This window comes from Hylobates moloch, unplaced genomic scaffold (assembly GCF_009828535.3).
Source record: "Hylobates moloch isolate HMO894 unplaced genomic scaffold, HMol_V3 SCAFFOLD_13, whole genome shotgun sequence".
Lineage (NCBI taxonomy): Eukaryota > Metazoa > Chordata > Mammalia > Primates > Hylobatidae > Hylobates > Hylobates moloch.
Genome location: NW_026652288.1, coordinates 92,877,311 through 92,901,546, shown reverse-complemented (window position 1 = coordinate 92,901,546; position 24,236 = coordinate 92,877,311). Strand labels below are relative to the sequence as shown.

The following is a 24,236-nucleotide window of genomic DNA, read 5'->3' as shown; positions in this document are numbered from 1 at the left end:
TGCTTGGGGTTAAGATAAGCGGGGTGGGGTGGGAGAGTGCGGGCTGTGGAGGCCAAGGTTCTTGATATGTAGCAGGCTTTAGAGAGAATAGATGGTAAATGTCCCTTATGAGACCGTAAAAGGTGCCAGACTCTCAGTTAAATCTCTCCTGGAATCAGGAAAAGACCTGGAAAGGGAAAGGGATTCTCTGCAGAATGTAGATTTTCCCCACAAGAGACAGCTTTGCAGGATCATTTCAAAATATGGCAAAGAAATATATTTTGCAGAAAAAATAATTCTATTTCTTTCAGGGCCTGCTGTCATGTGATGCTATACTAGAGTCAGGTTGGAACTTGGCATCTTATTGCTATAAAGAATCTGTTGTATTAGTCTTCAGATCTCTTTTAATGTTAATGCTGGACAGTTGAGCCTGAATTCCAAAGGGAAGAGGGTCTAATGAGGCATGTCTGACCCCGCTTCTTGTTATGGCCTGAACTAGTTTTTTAGGTTTCTTTGAAATCCACTTGGCCAAGAAGAGGGGTCCATTCAGTTGGCTGGGGAGCTTAGAATTTTATTTTTGGTTTACACCTACTTCTCTTCCTATTAAAAAAAAAGTGTGGTGAGAGGATGGAATTTGAAATGTGGAAGCTCTATAGAAAGGAATATTTGACTGAATATGGGCAAAGGGCTACCTCATTCTCTGGACAGCCTAGTAGAGAATTACGTTGGCTTGGAGGCAATGGAGGCCCTGGATATGGTTTGGATTTGTGTCCCTGCCCGAATCTCAGGTCAAGTTGTAATCCCGTGTTGGAGGTGGGGCCTGGTGGGAGATGAATGGATCATGGGGGCAGATTTCCCCTTTGGTGCTGTTCTTGTGATAGAGTCCTCACAAGATCTGGTTGTTTAAAATTGTGTGGCACCTCCTCCCTCACTCTCTTCCTCCTGCTCCAGGCATGATAAGAGGTGCCCGCCTCCCCTTTGCCTTCCACTGTGATTGTAAGTTTCCTGAAGCCTCCCCAGCCATGCTTCCCATACAGCCTGCGGAACCATGAACTAATTAAAACTCTTTTTAACAAATAAATTACCCAGCTTCAGATATATTTTTATAGCAGTGCGGGAACGGGCTAATACATCCCATTACTGGATGTGTCTGGTGGAACTGGGTGGGCATCTTGCAGGGATATGGAAGGGGATTCCTTCATTATTAAAGCACGGAACTAAGTCATTGACCATGTTCCTTCCTCCTATAAAGCGGAAGTATCCTCTAAATATGGTCTTTTCTATGAATGAGTGTAGCTGATTCCTAAAGCTTCAGTTTTCTATAACTCTAGATTGTTTATTCATGAATCACTTAAGAGGCTTTGGTTTTTTTTTAATCTTTAAATTTTTTAAATGGAAACTACAGAAAAATTTAAACATTTGCAAAAGCCAACAGACTAGTATAATAAACACCTATGTTTCTATCACCCGGCTTCAACAATTACCAACTCATGGACAATCTGTTTCATGTGTACCTCCACCCATGTTCCTTCTCATCGTTACCTTGAAGCAGATAACATATCATTTTGCCTGTAAATATTTCAACATGCATTTCTACAAGACAGAGGTTCTTTTTGAAACATAATGATAATACAATCGTATCACAAAATATACTTTAATATAACCAAATAGTTCAGTCATTTTTCATATATCTCCAATTATCTTTTTTTCTAATAAGTTAGTTGAAATCAGGATCCAGAAAAGAAGTGAGGAGGGGCATACCCTGCCATTGGTTACTCTGCAGATTCTCTCTCCTTTTACTCAAGAGCTATTGATGTCCCTCAAAGCGCTGTTCTTTGCTGGCTTTCCTGTGCAGTGGGAGCACATCTGCCTCTCTCCATTGGCTTGGGCAGGGACTTGCCATTGTATCAAGGAAAACGCTAGAGTCACAGCCTTTAGTCCATTCTTTTTTTTTTTTTTTTGAGACGAAGTCTCTCCCTATCACCCAGGCCAGAGTGCAGTGGCACAGTCTCAGCTCACTGCAACCTCTGCCTCTGGGATTCAAGCAATTCTCCTGCTTCAGCCGCCTGAGGAGCTGGGATTACAGGCACGCACCACCATGCCTGGCTAATTTTTGTATTTTTAGTAGCGATGGGGTTTTGCCATGTTGGCCAGGCTGGTCTTTTAACTCCTGACCTCAGATGATCTGCCCACCTCAGCCTCCCAAAGTGCTGGGATTACAGATATGAGCCACCGCGCCCGGCTTCACCTTTAGTCCATTCTAAGTGAAGATGGTAGTTCTCCTACATAAAACATGGAGAGTGACTTTCCATTCAGGATGAGGCACTGAAGAAAATAGCAAAAGATAAGATGAGGTGAGATGAGAGAGAAAGTATGATGAAGATGCTGAGGTACTTGAGAGATCAACAAAATCATCCCGTATGTCTTCCAGTCTTAATTTGGTTGTATCTCATCTTATCTTCCAAACCCTATAAAAATGATCAACCCAATTCAACTGAATTTGTAGAAGCATATCCATGGTCCCTAAGGACTTGAAGTCACTACATAGAATCAGTGAATCATAGAATGTTAAAATTGGAAGGAGGGTTTGAGATGAGCTTCTGTTAGTCCCCACCATTTTGCAGATGAAGGTGCCAAAAGAATGCCACAAGACTAGAAAGCATTATGGATACTTTATTTCTGAATTAGAATAATAAATTTAAAAAGACATAGTCTAATCATCTTATCTCCTATACCAGGAAAAACTCTGGGCACTGCCATTCAAAAGGGAATTCCTAAATTTGCTTAAGTTCATAGTGTAACCAGGAGCAAACATAGACAGTCCTGAAGAGTAGTTTGATTTCTTCCAGTAAGAAGCCCTATGTGCAGTATATCTATGACAATCATATTCGTGCTTGGAATTAGGTATTTGAATCAGCGTTATCAATTGTCCTGATTTTCCTGAGACTGTTGTTTTTAGCACTGAAAATAATGTGTCCCAGGAACTTCTCAGTGCTAGACAAACAGGACGGTTTGTCACCCTACATTTGACTCAGTTCTGATGGCAATGCAATAAAATTTCAATTGACCAAAATATTTTCTTTACCTTGCCTACCAAAAAAGGCAAATCATAGGAAAATATATTAACATCAGAGCTAGACTGGCACAGTGGTATGACCTGTAGTCCCAACTAGTTGGGAGGCTGAGATGGGAGGATTGAGATGGGAGGATTGCTTGAGCCCTGGGGTTCTGATGAATATACATATATATGTGTGTGTGTGTGTGTGTATGTGTGTGTATGTATGTGTGTGTGTGTGTGTGTGTATAAGAAAATAAAAACCACACCCACCACAATGCTTCTTTGCTATTTTGGGGTCAGAACATATTTACCTCAATCTCTTATGCTTACATATTTATATTTAGTGATTTTCAGAATATCAGGTGTGATGCATCAAAAGTTCAACTATATTTGTGACAGAGGAGTTACTAAGATTGGAAAATGAAGGAGTATAGTGTTACAATATTTTCTGTAACAAGACATAATGAATTTTATGGCATGAGCATTGGTCTTGGAGTCTGAAGACTTCTAATGACTCTTTTTTTTTTTTTTTTTTGAGACAGAGTCTCACTTTGTCGCCCAAGCTGGGGTGCAGTGGTGCTATCTGGGCTCACTGTAAGCTCCATCTCCTGGGTTCACGCCATTCTCCTGCCTCAGCCTCCTGAGTAGCTGGGACTACAGGCGCTCACCACCACGCCCAGCTAATTTTTTGTATTTTTAGTAGAGACAGGGTTTCACCGTGTTAGCCAGGATGGTCTCGATCTCCTGACCTTGTTATCTGCCCACCTCGGCCTCCCAAAGTGCTGGGATTACAGGCGTGAGTCACCACGCCCGGCCTCTAATGACTCTTAACTCTGCATATAGGATGTGACTTTCACAAGTTATTTTTCGAAACATTCTTGAGAATTAGTTTCCTTGTCTATAAAATGAAAATGTTATCACCAACCTCATAGAGCGAGTATGAGGATCACATCAAAGAGTATTTGTGCAGGTGTCTGACACATCATAGGGCTTTAGTGTTAAAAAGAACAAGAGGGGTGAAAACCAAGAGGGGTAAAAACCTTAAGAAATACATTGGCCAGAAACCCCATTTCCTGTGCATTTGGTTTAGTTGAAGTTTTCATACCTTTGTTGAATAAGAGAGGGTGAAAAAAAAAATCCCACCCCAGCAGTCATTACTGAGTGTTGTCTAGCATGTATACCTTATGGGAGGATGATTTAAATCATCGTCATGATTCCTTGTCTCTTTCTGAACTGTGGCCTATACACAATTATGTCAGGAGACACAGCCCTTTTTGTTCACAGGTATTTTTCCAGCAGATCCCACCCTCCATTTACCCAGATGCTCTGGTTGGATCTTAGTCTGTGTGGAGCGAAGAGGAGTCTTGTTCTGAGGAACACTTGCCCTCAGTTTGGCTGGGGAGACCATAAATGCCAGCAGCTGCTTATTTCATAGGTGAAACAATAGGCTGTGTTTATGAATGATCTAATATTTGCTGAGCCTTTCCCAGCTTCACCTTGTTTAAGAGTCCTGGTGACTCCCTTAGAACTTCCTTCAATGATTACATGGTTTAAGTAGAAAAGAAAAAAAAAAAGGAGCAGCAAAATATACAAAATCAAGCTGCCACAAGATACAAGCAGGTTTGCTGTGAGAAAACAGTGGAAGGGGAGCAGTGGAATAGGGTGAAAAGCATCAGTATCAGAGAGCTGAGTCTGAAAGCCAGGCTTGCTAGTGTGGTATCAGGCAAGTTATTCTGTTCTATCAGCCTTGGTTTCTTCCGCTGTTAAAAGGAGATAACATCTGTTTCGTTAGGTTAAGTGAGACAAAAAACAAATAAGTCTGACAAATGATAGGAACTCAATAAATAGCAGCTATGACTATCTAGAATGATTGTTGTGTTTGACGTTCACACGTTTTTGCTAGGCAGCAGAACTGTTTTGCTCATTCTATGTCCCCTATGATCAGTGCCCAGTGACATTCGGAAGCTGAGCAACCACCTGTATATAACCTATGAATCAAAGAAAAAATCACAAAGGAAGTGAGAAAACATTTTTACCAAGCAACAACAAAAACAGTATATCAACATTCATGCGATATAGATAAAAGTAGTGCTTAGGAAGAAATTGCAACTTGAAATACTTACATTGGAGAAGAAGAAAGGCTTAAAGTCAGTGCTCTAATCTTCTACCTTAAGAAGTCTGAAAAGAGAATAACAAACCCAAAGAAAGAAAAGGAAGGAAATTGTAAAGGAAAATAAAAAGAACCAAAGATAAATGAAATAGAAAACAGAAGAATACTAGAGTTCCAGTTTAATTCCATGGTGATCAGAAGTGCGCCCTCTATGATTAGAATCATTTAAAATTTGTTGATCTTGCTTTATGACCCAGACAATGGTCTATCTTGTTAAATATTCCATGAGTGTTTGAAAAGAATATTTTCTGCATTGCTAGATGTTGCGTTCTTCTGAGTCAGGTCTGTGTTCTTACTAATTTTTGGCTGCTTGTTCTATCAGTTACCGAGAGAGGAATACTGGAATCTCAAACTTTGTGGATTTATCTGTTTTTCTTTTAGTTCTACCCATTTTTGCTTAGTGTCCTTGGGGCAATGTTATTGCACGCTTAGACACTTAGGATTCTTATGTCTTCCTGATAAATCGGCCCTTTTATATTTATGAATAATTTATCTCTGCCAATACTTCTTGTCATAAATACTACTTTGAAAAATATTCACGTAGCCACATTGGCTTTCTTATGACTAGTGATAGCATGGTGTTTGTTTTACTACCCTTTTCTTTCAATCTATCTCTCTCGTCATACACAAAAGTGTATCTTTTGTAAGCAGTGTATTTGCTCTGTCTCTATTTGCCTTTTTAAAATTTTATTTATTATTATACTTTAAGTATTGGGATACATGTACATAACGAGCAGGTTTTTTCCATAGGTGTACATGTGCCATGGTGGTTTGCTGCACCCATCAACCCATCATCTACACTAGGTATTTGTCCTAATTCTCTCTCTCCCCTCACCCCCCATCTGCTGACAGGTCCCAGTGTGTGATGGTCCCCTCCCTGTGTCCATGTGTTCTCATTGTTCAACTCCCATTTATGAGTGAGAACATGTGGTGTTTGGTTTTCTGTTCCTGTGTTAGTTTGCTAAGAATGATGGTTTCCAGCTTCATCCATATCCCTGCAAAGGACATGATCTCATTCTTTTTTATGGCTGCATAGTATTCTATGGTGTATATGTACCACATTTTCTTTATCCACTCTATCATTGATGGGCATTTGGGTTGGTTCCAAGTCTTTACTATTGTAAACAGTGCTGCAGTAAACATACTTGTGCATGTGTCTTTATAGAAGAATGATTTATAATCCTTTGGGTATATACCTGGTAATGAGATTGCTGGGTCAAATGGTATTTCTGGATCTAGATTCTTGAGGAGTTGCCACGCTGTCTTCCACAATGGTTGAACAAATTTACACTCCTACCAACAGTGTAAGAGCATTCCTATTTCTCTACATCCTCTCTAGCATCTGTTGTTTCCTGACTTTTTAATGATCGCCATTCTAACTTGTGTGATATGGTATCTCATTGTGGTTTTGATTTGCATTTCTCTAATGACCAGTGATGATGACCTTTTTTTCATATGTTTGTTGGCCACATAAATGTCTTCTTTTGAGAAGTGTCTGTTCATATCCTTCACCCACTTTTTGATGAGGTTGTTTTTTTCTTGTAAATTTATTTAAGTTCCTTGTAGATTCTGGATATTAGTCCTTTGTCAGATGGACAGATTGCAAAAATGTTCTCCCATTCTGTGGATTGCCTGTTCACTCTGATGATAGTTTCTTTGCTGCGCCGAAGCTGTTTAGTTTAATTAGATCTCATTTGTCAATTTTGGCTTTTGTTGAAATTGCTTTTGGTATTTTAGTCATGAAGTCTTTGCCACGCCTATGTCCTGAATGGTATTGCCTAAGTTTTCTTCTGGGGTTTTTATGGTTTTAGGTCTTATGTTTAAGCCTTTAATCCATCTTGAGTTAATTTTTCTATAAGGTGTAAGGAAGGGGTCCAGTTTCAGTTTTCTGCATATGGCTAGCTAGTTTTCCCAACAACATTTTTAAATAGGGAATCCTTTCCCCATTGCTTTGTTTTTGTCAGGTTTGTCAAAGATCAGATGGTTGTAGATGTGTGGCATTATTTCTGAGGCCTCTGTTCTGTTCCATTTGTCTATGTATCTGTTTTGGTACTAGTACCATGCTGTTTTAGTTACCGTAGCCTTGTAATATAGTTTGAGGTCAGGTAGCATGATGCCTTCCAGCTTTGTTTTGGCTAGGATTGTCTTAGCTATATGGGCTCTTTTTTGGTTCCATATGAAGTTTAAAGTAGTTTTATCTAATTCTGTGAAGAAAGTCAATGGCAGCTTGATGGGAATAGCGTTGAATCTATAAATTACTTTGGGCAATATGGCCATTTTCATGATATTGATTCTTCCTATCCATGAGCATGGAATGTTTTTCCATTTGTTTGTGTCCTCTCTTATTTCCTTGAGCAGTGATTTGTAGTTCTCCTTGAAGAGGTCCTTCACATCCCTTGTAAGTTGTATTTCTAGGTACTTTATTCTCTTTGTAGCAATTGTGAATGGGAGTTCACTCATGGTTTGGCTCTCTGTCTGTTATTGGTGAATAGAAATGCTTATGATTTTTGCACATTGATTTTGTATCCTGAGACTTTGCTGAAGTTGCTTATCAGCTTAAGGAGTTTTTGGGCTGAGACTATGGAGTTTTCTAAGTATACAATCATGTCATCTGCAAACAGAGACAATTTAATGTCCTCTCTTCCTATTTGAATACGCTTTATTTCTTTCTCTTGCCTCATTGCCCTGGCCAGAACTTCCAATACTATGTCAAATAGGAGTGGTGAGAGAGGGCATCCTTGTCTTGTGCCGGTTTTCAAAGGGAATGCATCCAGCTTTGCCCATTCAGTATGATATTGGCTGTGGATTTGTCATAAATAGCTCTTATTATTCTGAGATATGTTCCATCAATACCTAGTTTATTGAGTGTTTTTAGCATGAAGGGTGTTGAATTTTATCGAAGGCCTTTTCTGCATCTATTGAGATAATCATGTGGTTTTGTCTTTGGTTCTGTTTATGTGATGGATTACATTTATTGATTTGCATATGTTGAATGCATCCCAGGGATGACGCCAACTTGATCTTGGTGGATAAGCTTTTTGATGTGCTGCTGGATTCAGTTTGCCAGTATTTTATTGAGGATTTTCGCATCAATGTTCATTGGGGATATTGTCCTGAAATTTTCTTTTTTTGTTGTGTCTCTTCCAGATTTTGGTATCAGGATGATGCTGGCCTCATAAAATGAGCTAGGGAGGAGTCCCTCTTTTTCTATTGTTTGGAATAGTTTCAGAAGGAATGATACTAGCTCCTCTTTGTACCTCTGGTAGAATTTGCCTGTGTATCCATCTGGTCCTGGACTTTTTTTGGTTGGTAGGCTATTAATTACTGCCTCAATCTCAGAGCTTGTTATTGGTCTATTCAGGGATTCGACTTCTTCCTGGTTTAGTCTTGGGAGGGTGTTTGCGTGCAGGAATTTATCCATTTCTTTTAGATTTTCTAGTTTATTTGCATAGAGGTGTTTATAATATTCTCTGATGGTAGTTTGTATTTCTGTGGGATCAGTGGTGATATCCCCTTTATCACTTTTTATTGTGTCTATTTGATTCTTCTCTCTTTTCTTCTTTATTAGTCTGGATAGCAGTCTGTCTATTTTATTAATCTTTTCACAAAACCAACTCCTGGATTCATTGATTTTTTGAAGGGTTCTTCAGGTCTCTATCTCCTTCAGTTCTGCTCTGATCTTAGTTATTTCTTGTCTTCTGCTAACTTTTGAATTTGTTTGCTCTTGCTTCTCTAGTTCTTTCAATTATGATGTTAGGGTGTTGATTTTAGATCTTTCCTGCTTTCTCATGTGGGCATTTAGTGCTACAAATTTCCCTCTAAATACTGCTTTAGCTGTGTCCCAGGGATTCTGGTACATTGTGTCTTTGTTCTCAGTGGTTTCAAATAACTTATTTATTTCTGCCTTAATTTCGTTATTTACCCAGTAGTCATTCAGGAGCAGGTTGTTCAGATTCCATGTAGTTGTGCAGTTTTGAGTGAGTTTCTTAATCCTGAGTTCTAATTTGATTGCACTGTGGTGTGAGAGACTGTTTGTTATGATTTCCATTCTTTTGCATTTGCTAAGGAGTGTTTTACTTCCAATTATGTGGTCAATTTTAGAATAGGTGCTATGTGGTGCTGAGAAGAATGCATATTCTGTTAATTTGGGGTGGAGAGTTCTGTAGATGTCTGTTAGGTCTGCTTGGTCCAGAGCTGAGTTCAAGTCCTGAATATCCTTGTTAATTTTCTGAATCCATCTAATATTGACAGTGGGGTGTTAAAGTCTCCCAGTATTATTGTGTGGGAATCTAAGTCTCTTTGTAGGTGTCTAAGAACTTGCTTTATGAATCTGGGTGCACCTGTATTGGGTGCATATATATTTAGGATACTTAGCTCTTCTTGTTGCATTGATCCCTTTACCATTATGTAATGCCCTTCTTTGTCTTTTTTGATCTTTGTTGGTTTAAAGTCTGTTTTATCAGAGACTAGGATTGCAACCCCTGCCTTTTTTTTTCTTTCCATTTGCGTGGTAAATATTCCTCCATCCCTTTATTTTGAGCCTGTGTGTGTCTTTGCACGTGAGATGGGTCTCCTGAATACAGCACACCAGTGGGTCTTGACTCTTTATCCAATTTGCCAGTCTGTGTCTTTTAATTGGGGCATTTAGCCCATTTACACTTAAGGTTAATATTGTTATGTGTGAATTTGATCCTGTCATTCTGATGCTAACTGGTTATTTTGCACATTAGTTGATGCAGTTTCTTCATAGTGTCAATGGTCTTTACATTTTGGTATGTTTTTGCTGTGGCTATTTGCCTTTTAAATGAAGTGTTATAGGCCATTTCCAATTAATGTGATTATTAAGATGACTGGGTTTTAATCTGCCAATCTGTGACTTGTTCCTTTATTTCTCCTTTCCTGCCTTCTTTTGAATTATTCAAATATTTTCAGTATTCTGTTTATCTCCTTTATTGAGTTTTTAGCAGTTATTTCCTAATGTCACAGTGTGTGTTTTTGAATTAGCACAATCTACCTGGGATTAATTTCATACCACTTTATATACAATATAAATAGTATAGTTTAATTTCACCCAATACTAGTTTCAATAGTACTTTTTTTTGGGTGGGGGGTGGTTTTGTTTTTGTTTTGAGCCCAGTCTATCTCTTGTGCTCAAGCAATCCTCCCAGAACAGACTACTGAGGAGCTGAGACTACGGGCACACGCCACCATGCCTGGCTAATTTTTTTAAATTTTAGTAGAGACAGTGTCTTGCTGTTGCTCAGGCTGGCCTTGAACTCCTGAGCCCAAGCAATCCTCCTGCCTTGGCCTCCTAAGGTGCTGGGATTATAGGTGTGAGCCACTGCACCTGGCTAATAGTAAGTAAAAGTAATTTTACTTACTGCATTCCATTCTTCATGCTATTGTTGTGACATATTTATTTTATAATAATACTGTGTTATTTTTACTTTGATTAGTCAGTAGTCCTCAGAGAAATAAAAAACATAGTTGATAATACTTATTCACATATTTAACATTTACATAACTCTTTCTTTCTTCTTGCAGATTCAAGTTACTATGTTGGGCCGGGCGTGGTGGCTCACGCCTGTAATCCCTGCACTTTGGGGATTGAGGTGGGTGGATTGCCTGAGGTCAGGAGATTGAGACCAGCCTAACCAACATGATGAAACCTGTCTCTACTAAAAATACAAAAATTAGCTGGGTGTGGTGGCGGGCACCTGTAATTCCAGCTACTCAGGAGGCTGAGGCAGGAGAATCACTTGAACCCTGGAGGCGGAGGTTGCAGTGAGCCAAGAGAATGCCACTACACTCCAGCCTGGGTGACAAAGTGAGACTCCGTCTCAAAAAAAAAAAAAAAAAAATCAAGTTATCATGTTGGATTATTTCCCTTCAGATTCATTCATTTGCCTGCCTATTCTCAGAATAGGCAACCACCACTTTATGTAAAGGTCTCCTCTAGTATTTGCTCTCTGTGGAAGGTCTTAAGTCTCTCTGGAATTTGTTCATTTATATTTCTTTGTCTTCAGAGTTCTCTCATATTTAAGGAAAAATATGAGCTTTTAACTTCACCAGTGTTTTGTTTGTTTTTGGTAGGAGTGAAAGTCTTCCTAAACCTCAGCTGAATCTATATTTCTTCAAGTATATGTCTAATGACAATAAATTCTCTCCCCTCTAGTTGTCTGGAAATGTCCTTATTTCACTTTCATTTTTAAAATGAATTTGTGACAAGATAACCTGGGTCAGTATGGGGCTGTGAGAATCGATTAACCCAGTGATGCTTAACTGAGATTAGCTACTTACGTTTTCTTACGGGTTTTGCTTAGACCTTCTGCCTCATTCACATACACACACTTTTGTAGGGTAAAGCCCACCTTTTACCCAATATTAGAGAGTTATTGAAGGCTTACTATAGGCCAACTACTTATCATGTACTAGATCTCTTTTAATCTCTGTGACAAGCACATAAGACATAATAGAAGTGGAGAAAAGAAAGAATAATAGTACTTACACAGTATTACCAAGTGCCAGGCATTGTTCTGAGCATTTTACATGTTTGTACATATATGTATACACACACACGCACACACACATTTAATCGTCACATCAACTGAATAGACAGATACTATTTTATTATTTCTGGTTTACAAACGAAGAGTCCGAGAAACTACAGGGGTCAAGTAACTACCCCTCAACCCCCCAAAAGCACACACAATATATAAATGGAATTCAGAATTCAAATCTAGTCAAGTTGGTTCTAGAATCTGTGCTTTTAACCATCTCATTACTGGTAATATGATTCTCATTTTACAGAGAAGAGCACCGAATTTTAGAAGAGTTAGGTGAACTCCTCTGTGTGTCACTGCTAGTAAGTGGCAACACTAGGGTTTGAACCAGGCTCCAAAGCCCTTGCTCTTTCCTCTGTACCACGCTTCTTCCCAAAGGAGAGAAGAAAAATGTTTTCACTTTTAGAATTCTACTTTCGAAGGATTCTGTGAGAATTTCGTGAGGACTTGAGAGGGGACCAAACAGCTTCCTTTTGGTCTTAGTGACAATGATGTCTTCTCAAGCATATGGTCTACTGGGCTATTTATAGCCAGGCACTGCGAGGGGTTGCTTTTCCCACTGACGTGTGTTAATTCGGAACACCTCTCTCATTACTCCCTCTCAGATTGCTCTAGAGCCTCATAGCTGAGCATGTTACTGTACTGACAGCTCTGTGAATGTTTGCTTTGGGAGTGGAAGGATGGCAGAGCTCAACCTCAAGGTCCTCCACCTACACTGGGAATATGTGATGCTCACCTGACACGTGCATATTCCTTTGGGCTTGAACACATGTGTTCCTTTGTTCCTTTGGTGTTTCATGCATTTGCCAGCCAGAAAGGGAGTCCTCGAGTGGGTCTGAGAGACAAAGAATCTATTTTATTAAGATTTTTAGGCTTAGACTGAGAGAGGGAGTTGGTTGTGCTGTGCAGGGTGTTTACACAGTGAGCCTGGAGTGCTGTGGAGGCTTCAGGGTGTATTCTGCTGTGGGAGCCACATGGAGCATGTGGGTCTCACGTAATCTCTGACACTGACCACCCTTCTTTGCAGTGTGGAGGCTGCCAGCATTGGATTCATTGTTGTTATCGACAGACGAAGAGACAAGTGGAGCTCCGTAAAGGCGTCCTTGACACGAATAGCTGTAAATATTTATTTTTGTGCTTTTATTATAAAAGTCATTTAAATTGTCTGTTCAACAATTTCATATCAAAGTCCTGGGGAAAAGGCAATTATTTTATGCCAAATTTTGGGAAGGTCTTTGTAACAGGTGCTTTTGTCACATCCCTATCTCCTCTGCCATCTGCAGGTCACCTGCAAACAATTCTGAGCATGTCAAAGACTTCCTAAGTCTCTCTACCTTACTGACTTCTCTGGTCACTGAAGAGGGGCAGGTGGGGAGTGCTGGAAAGTTAATGCCCTGGGAGTAACCTGCAACCATTGAGTTAGAGGATTTGGTAGATAAACATCTCAGCTTCCAGATCCTCAGTGGGGCAATTCTGAGGTGTGTTCCACACAGTATCCTAGAGGGTCTCAGCCCCCTTTGCCTACAGCAGTAACCCCCTCATTGAGACATTGCCACTCTATTCATTGTTGTCTTCCTCCCCACTCCCTCATTCATGCTTCCTGGAATCACTTCCCCAACAAACTACCTGTATTTAAATCCTTGTTTGAGGATTTGCTTTGGGGGCAATTCAATTTAAGACAGTATTTATTATTTCAGTATTATTATTATTTTTGAAACAGTGTCTCACTCTGTTGCCCAGGCTGGAGTGCAGTGGCGCGATCTCAGGTGACTGCAACCTCTGCCTTCTGGGTTCAAGAGATTCTCCTGCCTCAGCCTCCCAAGTAGCTGGGATTGCAGGTGTGCGCCACCACGCTTAGCTAATTTTTGTATTTTTAGTAGAAACAGGGTTTCACCATGTTGGCCAGGCTGGTCTCGAACTCCTGACCTCAAGTGATCTGCCCACCTCAGCCTCCCAAAGTGTTGGGATTACAGGCTTGAGCAACTGCACCTAGCCAAATTATTCATATATTAGAAAGACAATGGCAAAAACAGACACAATGATATTTAAGTAGTGTGGTGGGAGGTGTGCTTGCATTTGCATTAAATTATATCACCTTGGATTGGCCTCCTTTTGCTCATAGTCTGATTTTGATCCCTATCTGTTATCTTTCAGCAAGTAGATGTGTCCTTCCTCTGTAGGGACCTCAGACTTGTGAACTCCACCACAAGCAGAGACACCTTAGGGCCAGCTAAGTCAGCATTTTTACCTGAGCATAGCCCATCTGGGGCAGTTGGGACTGGCTAAAGAGGATGGATGTGGTAGTGTGGTAAAGCAGAACAGGAGAGGGACATTTGAAACCTCACTTAAACCTGCTTGCAGAAGGAGTCACACACGCAAACATGCACACACACACGGAGTCTCTCTCAGATTGCTCTAGAGCCTCTTCCAAATTCACAAATTGTGTCTCAGCTAATACTTTCCATCTTGGCACAACAAAGCGCAAGGTTCTTCTGTTAGGAGCTTGCGTTTAAAGATGGGGAAGAGAATCCTCCCATCGCCGCATGGATTGTTTTCTCCCTTGAGTTTAGTTGTGGATATAGGATTTATCTTTGGAATAACTGCAGCCATGATTGATGCCCACGACTATTCCAGAGGTCTGGCCTCTAGAGAGTTCTGGCTTTCCAGGGTCCATACATAATACATGAGTAATTTAATATCAGAGCCTAATTTGTCCCAGAATTATGTCGATCACTTTATATGTAAAACATGCTATAGTGCAGGGATCCCCAAATCTGGCCACCTGCCAGAATCTCTTCAAGTGCTCGTTGAAAATACTGATACCTAGATTATCTCATCCCAGTCCTAATGAATCAAGATAGTCTGGAGTAAAGACCTGATTTAGAAAAAAAAAAAAAATCCCCATAGGAGGTTGCTTTGGGGGAACCACTGGAAGAATGGAAAGCCATGGCAGTTCCCATGGAGATCTGAGTTCCTAAGTCTACCCCTAAGCAATTACATGAACCTGCTCAGAACCTTGCCTTGAGATGAGGGCAATACTTTCTGAAAGCAACTTAGCAATAATATACATCAAGAATACTTAAAATACGAACTCTTTGATTCAGTGATTATTCTACGAATCTAGGCTAAGAAAATATTCCAAGATGTGGATAAAGGTGTTCATCTCAGTAGTATTTACAATAGTAAAATTATCAAAAAGCCTAAATGATTAACAATAAGGGATTGGTTAAATAGATTGTACACCCATAAAAAATAATGTTTCCAAAGAATTTATTAATAACAAGAATAAAAGCGTATGGTACAACATTAAGTGAAAAGGCCGGTTACAAAATATTTTAATAATATGAGCCATGATAAAGATACTTAAACAGAGAAAACATCCTATAAGTAAACAGATGGAAATATTAAGTATGGCTATGAAAACCCATGGGTGAATTTTCACTTTCTAATGTATACTTTTATTAATTTTCCAATTTTTCTATAAATAATATGAATTATTTTTATAATCAGAAAACATTTTTCTTGCTTGTTTGGTTTGCTTTGTTTTTTTAGGAGGGTTTAGGATTATCTGACCTCTAAGGTCTCTTTTAGCCCTGAAATCTGGTGAAATTTACATCCGTGGCATCCATTTTAACTTCTCCTTCTGTGATCTTGATCTTGGGTAAGGGGAGACTAAAGTAGACCCTGGTAATGGATATGACATTTTCTCTCTCCTCCTGACACTTTTCCTGATGCTTGCAGGTGGCATTTCCAGGAAACTTACAGCTCATATTCATCCTTCGCCCATGTCGCTTTATCCAGAGGACATTCACTGACATTGGCATTAAATACTATCGAAATGAATTTAAAACGAAAGTGCCGGTAAGCATGACCTTTCATCTTGTCTCATTTGGTTAGGGCATCTGGCGAAGATGGCATTTGGGCAGGGTTTCTGGGCAAGGTAAGATTCAACAGGTAGAGAGGGAGAAAAGGGTTCTCTGGGCTGAGGGAACCGCACGTGTGAAGGCATAGAGGCAGGAAGTACACACTGGACTGAGGCCCATGGGAAGCCTCATTTTTGTTGGAGCACGTAAACAGTAATCTTTTGGAGGAAAGAGTAAGAATCAAGGACTAGATCTTCAGTGTGAGGACGCAGGTTTTGGATTTTATTCAGTAGACAGTGGGGATCCAGGGAAGGTTTTTTTTTTCTTTTTTTTTCCGAGATAGAGTTTCACTCTTGTCACCGAGGCTGGAGTACAATGGCGCAATCTCGGCTCACTGTAACCTCTGCCTCTGGGGTTCAAGTGATTCTCCTGCCTCAGCCTCCCAAGTAGCTGGGATTACGGGCATGTGCCACCACGCTTGGCTAATTTTTGTATTTTTAGTAGAGACGGGGTTTCTCTATGCTGATCAGGCTGGTCTCAAACTCCTGGTCTCAGGTTATTCACCCGCCTGGGCCTCCCAAAGTGTTGGGATTACAGGCATGAACCACCGTGCCCGCCCCAGGGAAGGTTTTCTAGGTGGGGAGTGACATGGTAAAATTAGTCTGAAGGTGGTGTCTAAGATGATAGAAAGGGACTTGGGTGGAAGCTAAATTGTACAGGTGAAACAAAACACAGATATAAAGTATAGGGGTGATATAAATATAGGAAATTAAAGTAAAAAGTCAACATTGTGATTCTCAGAAGAGAAAAACAAATTAAAACTAAAACATTCAAAATTTTACCTATAACTTTGACAAACAGATATGAGAAAACAAGCACTCTTATATTTCACTGGTAGGAATAGATTTGGTAATGAGCAATGTGACGGATCAATTATCAGCATTTATAGAAAATTCAAATGTACACCCTCTTTCACCCATCTGTAAAGTTATTCTACAGATATTTTCACACATCTGCACGAAGCTGCTTAGACAGCGATATTCATTATTAAGCTGTTTATAAAGGTAAAAGATTGAGAATAACGTAATGCTTGACAATAGGGGACTGGTTAAATAATTATCTACCCAGTCAGTGAAATATTTTGTAGCCAATAAAAGTGGTAAGTTATGGTACAACCACAATGGAAATGGCTGATAGTTTCTTTTCTTCTTCTTCTTCCTTTTTTTTTTTTTTTTTTTTTGAGATGGAGTCTTGCTCTGTTGCCCAGGCTGGAGTGCAGTGGCGCAATTTCAGCTCACTGCAACCTCCACCTCCTGGGTTCAAGCCATTCTCCTGCCTCTCCCAAGTAGCTGGGATTACAGGTGCCCACCACCACACCCAGCTAATTTTTGTGTTTTCGCTAGAGACGGGGTTTTACCATGTTGGCCAGGCTGGTCTTGAACTTCTGACCTCAAGCAATCCACCCGCTTCAGCCTCCCAAAGTGCTGGGATTCCAGGCATGAGCCCCTGTGCCTGGCTGATAGTTTCTTTGAAAGTAAACATACACCTAACCTATGACCCAACCAGGAGAAATGAAAACACAAATTCACAAAAAGACATACACAAGGATGTCCATCAGCTGGTCAGCGGAAAAGTATATATAAGTTGTGGCACATTTATATAATGTAATACCATTAAGCAATAAAAAGGAGTGAAGTACTGATGCGTTCAACAACATGGATACGTTTCAAACATATTCTCTTGAGAGAAAGAAGCTAGACACTAAACAGTATGATTATGATTCCTTTTAGAAAAATTTCAAGAATAGGCAAAACTGTGTTGTGATACAAAATCAAAATAGTAGCTGCTGTTAGGGATGGGGGTGGTGGAGACTAGTTGGAAGGGGACAAAAGGAACTTTCTAGGAAATGTTCCATATCTTTTTTTTTTTTTTTGAGATGGAGTTTCGCTCTGTTGCCCAGGCTGGAGTGCATTGGCACAATCTTGGCTCACTGCAACCTCTGCCCGCCCCAGGTTCAAGTGATTCTCCTGCCTCAGCCTCCTGGGTAGCTGGGATTATAGGCACCTGCCACCACGCCTGGGTAATTTTTGCATTTTTAGTAGAGACGCGGTTTCACCATGTTGGCCAGGCTGGTCTCGAACTCCTGACCTCAGGTGATCCACCCTCCTCGGCCTCCCAAAGTGCTGGGATTACAGGCATGAGCCACCACGCCCCACCAGGTTCCATATCTTGATTGGGTGGTGTTACATGTCTATATACATTTATCAAAATGAATTGAACTCTATCCTTAAAATTTAGGCATTTTAGTCCATTGAAAAATAAAAAATAGATAGCATAAGTCTATAGTGATTACATATTAAATTTTCTAATATATATTCTTGGATGTTTTATGTTTAGTTGAAACTAATTTCAAACTCACAGAAAAGTTGCAAGAATAAGAATAGCACAAAGAATATCACATGCCCCTTGTCCAGATTCACCCACCCATTGTTAACATTTTATCGTCATTTGATTAATTATTTCTTATCATTTGCTTCTCTCTATATATACTTATATGATATATATATACACATAAGAATGTTATATATTTATGTTTACTTAGAATAATTTTTTATAGTTACATGTATTATGTACGTATTATCTTAGTTCGTGCTGCTATAATAAAATACTGTAGACTCAATAATTTATAAAGAACAGAAATTTACTTATCACAGTCCTGGAGGTTGGGAAGTCCACAATCAAGGTGCCGCCAAGTTTGGTGTCTGTTGAGGGACCCAGTCTCTCCTTCCAAGATGGCACCCTGTTGCTCCCTCCTTGGGAGGGGATGAACGCTTTGTCCTCACATGGAAGGAGAGTGGAAGAGCAAAAGAAGCAAACTCACTCCCTCAAGCCCTTTTTGCTTTGTTTTGATTTTAGAGATGGGGTCTCTCTCTGTCATCGAGGCTAGAGTGCAGTAGCTTAGGATCATAGCTCACTGAAGCCTCGAACTTCTGGGCTTGAGCGATCCTCCTGCCCAGGTTGCTGGGGCTGCAGGCACACACCACCATGCCTGGCTGATTTTTTTTATTTTTTTTAGAGAGGGGGTTTTGCTGTGTTGCCCAGGCTGGTCTCAAACTCCTGGGCTCAACCTATCCTCCTGCCTGGGCCTCTCAAAATGCTGGGATTATAGGTGTGAGCCACTATGCCCAGCCACCGTCAAGCCTTTTGTAAGGGTGTTAATTCCATCCATGAGGAAGGAGCCCTCATAACCTAATCACCTCTTAGAGGCCCCACCTTCCAGTATCATCACCTTGGTGATTAGGTTTCAACATATGAATTTTGGAGGGCAACATACATTGAAACCATAACATGTATTGCAGTGTATATGTATGTTTAGAATATGTTTATGTATTTATATGTATTGCTTCTGTATATGTATTGTAATGTATACGTATTTATCTGTATACTTAGAATAAATATACATATAAAGAGATCCATACACAATATATTTAATATGTATACGTATATACAGGATATATGTAGAAGATCTACTCTAGGATTGGGTCGTGGATTTAGTTATATCTCTTTAGTTTTCTTTAATCTAAAACATTTTCATAGCCTTTCTTTGTCTTTTTTCTTTTCTTTTCTTTTCTTTTTTTTTTAAGACAGAGTCTCTCTCTATTGCCCAGGCTGGAGTGCAGTGGTGCCATCACAGCTCACTGCAGCCTCCATCTCCTGGGCTCAATGTATCCACCCACCTCAGCCTCCTGAGTAGCTGCTACCACAGGTACGCACCACTGGCACGCTCCACCATGCAGGCTATTTTTTAAATTTTTTTGTAGAGATGGAGTTTCACCATGTTGCCCAGACTGGTTTCAAACTCCTGGGCTCAAGCCATCTGTCCGCCTTAGCCTCCCAAAGGGCTGGGATTACAGGCATGAGCCACTGTGCCTGGCCCTTTCTTTGTCTTTTTTTTTTTTTTTTTTTTTTTGAGATGGAGTTTCACTCTTGTCGCCCAGGCTGGAGTGCAATGGCTCAATCTCGGCTCACTGGAACATCCGCCTCCCAGGTTCAAGCAGTTTTCCTGCCTCAGCCTCCCGAGTAGCTAGGATTACAGGTGCCTGCCATTACACCCGGATAATTTTTGTATTTTTTTTTTAGTAGAGACGGGGTTTCACCACATTGGCCAGGCTGGTCTTGAACTCCTGACCTCAGGTGATCCATCGACCTCAGCCTCCCAAAGTGCTGGGATTACAGGCGTGAGTCGCCGTGCCCGGCCCTTTCTTTGTCTTTTATGCTACTTAAGTGATACATGTCCTTCTCAGAGTATCGCCTGGAGGCCCACGGTGCTCATCTGTCCCCTATTGGTGATGTGAATTTTGATCCCCAGTCAAAGTGTTGTCCACTTTCCCAAATATTAAATAGATTCTTTCCCTTGCAACTAATAATCTTTGCAGAGACACTTTAAGATCATGCAAAAATCCTGCTTCTCAAAAAAGTCCAATCTCTCTTTAATATCCATTAAAGATTCTTGAAACAACCTTTATTTATTGGTTGCAAAATAATGATTTTCCAACTCTAGCACTCTCATCATTTACTAATCAGAAGTTGGCATTTTACTGTAAGCTAGAGCCTTCCCTTATCATCTATTTGTCTATTATCGTTTTGGATTCTTAGTTTTTCAGTGGTTTGTAATTCATTGCCATTCTCAATTATTGTGGTGCTCCAGCTGTCCAAGATTTGGTCAGCGGGAACCCTTCAACCTGACTCTTGTGTCCTTGTGACATGTCCCTATCATGTTTGTTTTTTTTTTTTTTTTGGCACTTCCTTACTTTCTGGCCTAATATGATCATCTAGGTCCCTCTCAGGCATGCTCTGATCCAGCTTTGTTACCGGCCATTTCTCTTAAGAGCCCTGGTTCCTTTTGGTGTTGAAAATATTAGAGTCCAAGATCTGGATGTAAGATGTGCTATTACTACTTGGTATCTTTGTTTTTAGGCTCTTTCAGCAGACAGAAGCTCTAAATATATGCATGCATGTGCACATATACATGTACATATTTGTAATTACAAATATCCTAGAAATCACAAGTTCATACTGATACCTTAAATTTCAGTCCATGTAAGATGTATATTTAAGTGAGGGTAAAGTCAAGGGGAGAACAGTATATCCAGTAGGTTCCCATTTGGATAAAATAAAGGGCTATATGTATGATTGTGCATAGATCATCTTGAGAAGGATACACAAGATATACAAGAAGCTGGTTAAAGTGGTTGCCTATTGGATCTCCACCTAGATGGCTGGGGGTAAGTGGGAAGGGGGAGGATTTTTCTATTTAGACAGACTTTTTCTGTTCAAATTTATTACTATCTATAAATATTATCTGTTCAAAATTAACAAAAAATAGCTTTAATTAAAATTACTGTGAAAGAGGCCCAGACATGGTGGCTCATGCCTATAATCCCAACATTTTGGGAGGCTGAGGTGGGCAGATCATCTGAGGTCAGGAGTTCAAGACCAGCCTGGCCAACATGGCAAAACCCTGTCTCTACTAAACATACAAAAATTAGTCAGGCATGGTGGCATATGCCTGTAGTCCCAGCTACTCAGGGTGCTGAGGCAGGAGAATCTCTTGAACCTGGGAGGCAGAGGTTGCAGTGAGATGAGATCACACCACTGCACTCCAACCTGGGCGACAGAGCAAGGCTCTGTCTCAAAAAATAAATAAATGAAAAAATAAAAATACAATTACTCTGAAAGAATATTTAACCCATCTCAGCGAAGACTTGCCATCTTAGACAAGGGATTTTTCTCATTTTTCTCTCTCCTTTCCTACTCTTATTTTCCTTGTTTTGTTCCATCTTATATTAATTATCAAATTTCTGAAAATTCTTGCTTTTCTACTTTGGGGATTAGCCAAACCCAGAAGAATTTCCCATTCTATTTTAAATACTCATTTTTGAAATACTTGAGTGTTTAAGGAAAATGTGAGGGCTGAGTTCTTTGCTCAGTTTTCCTAACTTGAGTAACTGTTGATGTTTGGGAAGAGATGGAGACTGACAAGAAGCCAGTGACTTGTCATCATCTTCATGAGTCCCTTCGTGACTCCCCTTCAGAAATGAAGACTCATCAATTCTTCTTGCCACTCAAAAACGTTTGGAGTTGGAACTAAGCATTTGACCAAATGTCGTGCATATTTCCCTGATTGCATATAAAACACGTGTTTTATACATATTATACATATGATCTAGGCGTGCTCATATGTACACAGATCCATTTGTGACTTATGCCCTCCTTTTCACGTGGTGCATCTACACCTAGGAGGGACTGAACATCTACTTTATCTCGTTACTCTGACTTTAGCTACTTCTATTTGTGGTAGTGTAGGTTGATTCCCTGCCTGTCCTGCTTTTGATTTTAAACTTAAACTTTTGAAAAAGCTCTCAGTCACCCAAACCCTGGGCACATTGAGTAGGGCATTCTTTAATGCAGGTTCACCCCGTAAATTACCATTTCACCTGACGCACAAGGTCACACTCCCTGGTGCTCCAGAAACGGCAGTCTGAAGTTACCAAGCTTGATGAAATCTAACTTTGAAATACATGTTTCCTTCTCAATGACAGTGCAAACTGTCAGTTTTTCTTTTTTATTTTTAAAACATGGTTGTGATATTAGCACTCTACTTTGTAGCTTCCTAGCCTCTCTTATATTATAACATCTTCCTGGTCATTTCTAGTTAGATAATTATATTTTCACGTGTTGGGGGGAAAGGAGTTGATTTTGCCTGACTGGTATAGGAATCAGGTGGGCCAAGGATGTAATTGTAGTCAAGTGACAGCCTCCCTCTACCTTTATCTGTGGAGGGGAAGTACTTTGATGTGGCAAATGGTTTTTGTTTTTGTTTTGTTTTGTTTGAAACAGTGTCTTGCTCTGTCACCCAGGCTGGAGTGCAGTGGCACCATCAGGACTCACTGCAGCCTCAACCTCCTGGCCTCAAGTGATCCTCCCGCCTTGGCCTCCCAGTAGATGGTTTCTGAGTCCCTGTTGCTGGCCAGGCACTTCCCTTTTCTGGAACAGCTGTACTCATAGCAGCCTCACAAAACTGTTAATGTGAAGTCACCAAGGCAGTCTTGTAAAACTCTTGAAGGGGCTATGATCGTGGAAATTGGTTGCTTAAAATGGAGTTTGTGTCAGAATACAGGAAATGCTTCTTGTGTGGTTAAAAGACCATGTATTTCTTTGAAAGAACAGTTTTAATCATCTATAGATAAGAACACAAATGTATACAGAAAAGGAAAAGAAACAAGACATTTTTAGCTTTTAACAACTGTTCCAAGAATATGCATGTATGGTAAAGTTGGTGGGGCCACAGGAAGAGAAAGGCTTGGAAGGAAGAAGTTTATTATATTCACATGTCCCAGAGGTCGGGGTCACCTCACGCCACATGGGCCACTGGGGAAGCACCAAGCTTTGGTCAGGAGGCAGAAGAAGGAGGCAGAGGAAAGTCTAGGACAGAGCATTTACTGGAGTTTCTGCAAGCAAAGCAAGGCAGGATTTAGTATGGACTAGTTTGAATAACTCCTGCAATCTTTGGGTTATAAGGGTTGTCTCTTTGTTAGATGGTACCTGGCCCTGGGATGACTTAGGGCAAAGTATACACTGGCCTGGTGTGTGAGAGTTTGATAAGGCGCTGGTTGGGGATTTGGATTTGAGATTGGTTGTTTTGCATATGAAAGACCTGCTCCCAGCTAACCCCTTTGCTGTCTCCAAGAAGTGGTTAGCCCTGGGGTGGGGGTGGCGGGGCAGTCTCTTCCTAGTCATGGAGGCCACAAATGCCAGAGCCTCAAGAGTACAGAAAATAAGAAAATGTGGCTCATGTAATTGACCTGTGATGACACGATGCCAAATAGATAAAAACAGAATCCAAGAAAACACAGAAAAAATGTTTTAAGGCCAGTTTTACATGCTTAGTGTGTCCTGTGGGTTTGATGAGCAGAATTATTCTGCTTTTTTTCTTCACTATATAGAATATAAAAACTTTTTAAACATTTCTATCCTGTAAAGATTAAAAGAAGAAAAAAAATGCGGGGAAACTGCCTCTCATTTGTTTTTGAAATTTTTAAATTTACGTCAGGTAAAATTCACTCTCTTTGGTGTACAGTTCTATGAAGTTTGACAAATACATGGCGTTATCCAGTCGCCACAATCAAGATACAGAATGATCCCATCACTATGCAAAACTTCCTCACTCTGCCCCTTTGTAGCCAGCCCCTCTCCCTATCCCTAATGCCTGGCAGCCACTGATCTGCTCTCCATCCTTATAGTTTTGCCTTTTTGCAGAGAGTCATACAAATGCAATTCCAGCCATGTGCTGCATAACAACATTTTGGTCAACAATGGACCACATATACAATGGTGGTCCTATAAAATTATAAAACTGTATTTTTACTGTACTTTTTTAAAAAAAGTTTTTCCCTTCCCTTCCTTTCCTTTTCCTTTTCCTTTCCTTTATTTTATTTTATTTTATTTTTTTGAGACAGGGTCTTGCTCTGTCGCCTGGGCAGGAGTGCAGTGGTGTGATCATGGCTCACTGTAACCTCGAACTCTGGGGCTCAAGCTGTCGT

At 40.2% G+C, this 24,236-nt stretch overlaps 1 protein-coding gene across 2 annotated transcripts in view; it reads left to right on the top strand.

The window, feature by feature from the left end:
• Nucleotides 1-24,236, top strand: part of MCF2L2 (MCF.2 cell line derived transforming sequence-like 2) — a 253,611-nt gene that overhangs the window by 75,154 nt on the left and 154,221 nt on the right. Inside the window, exons 2-4 of one of the 2 annotated variants that reach the window (XM_058427094.1) lie at nt 10,752-10,819; nt 12,798-12,888; nt 15,512-15,631. In XM_058427094.1, the coding sequence (XP_058283077.1) occupies nt 10,764-10,819; nt 12,798-12,888; nt 15,512-15,631 (267 nt within the window). In that variant the 5' untranslated portion in view covers nt 10,752-10,763. The remainder of the gene's footprint in view (nt 1-10,751; nt 10,820-12,797; nt 12,889-15,511; nt 15,632-24,236) is intronic. The other variant, XM_032171721.2, reaches the window with a different exon arrangement.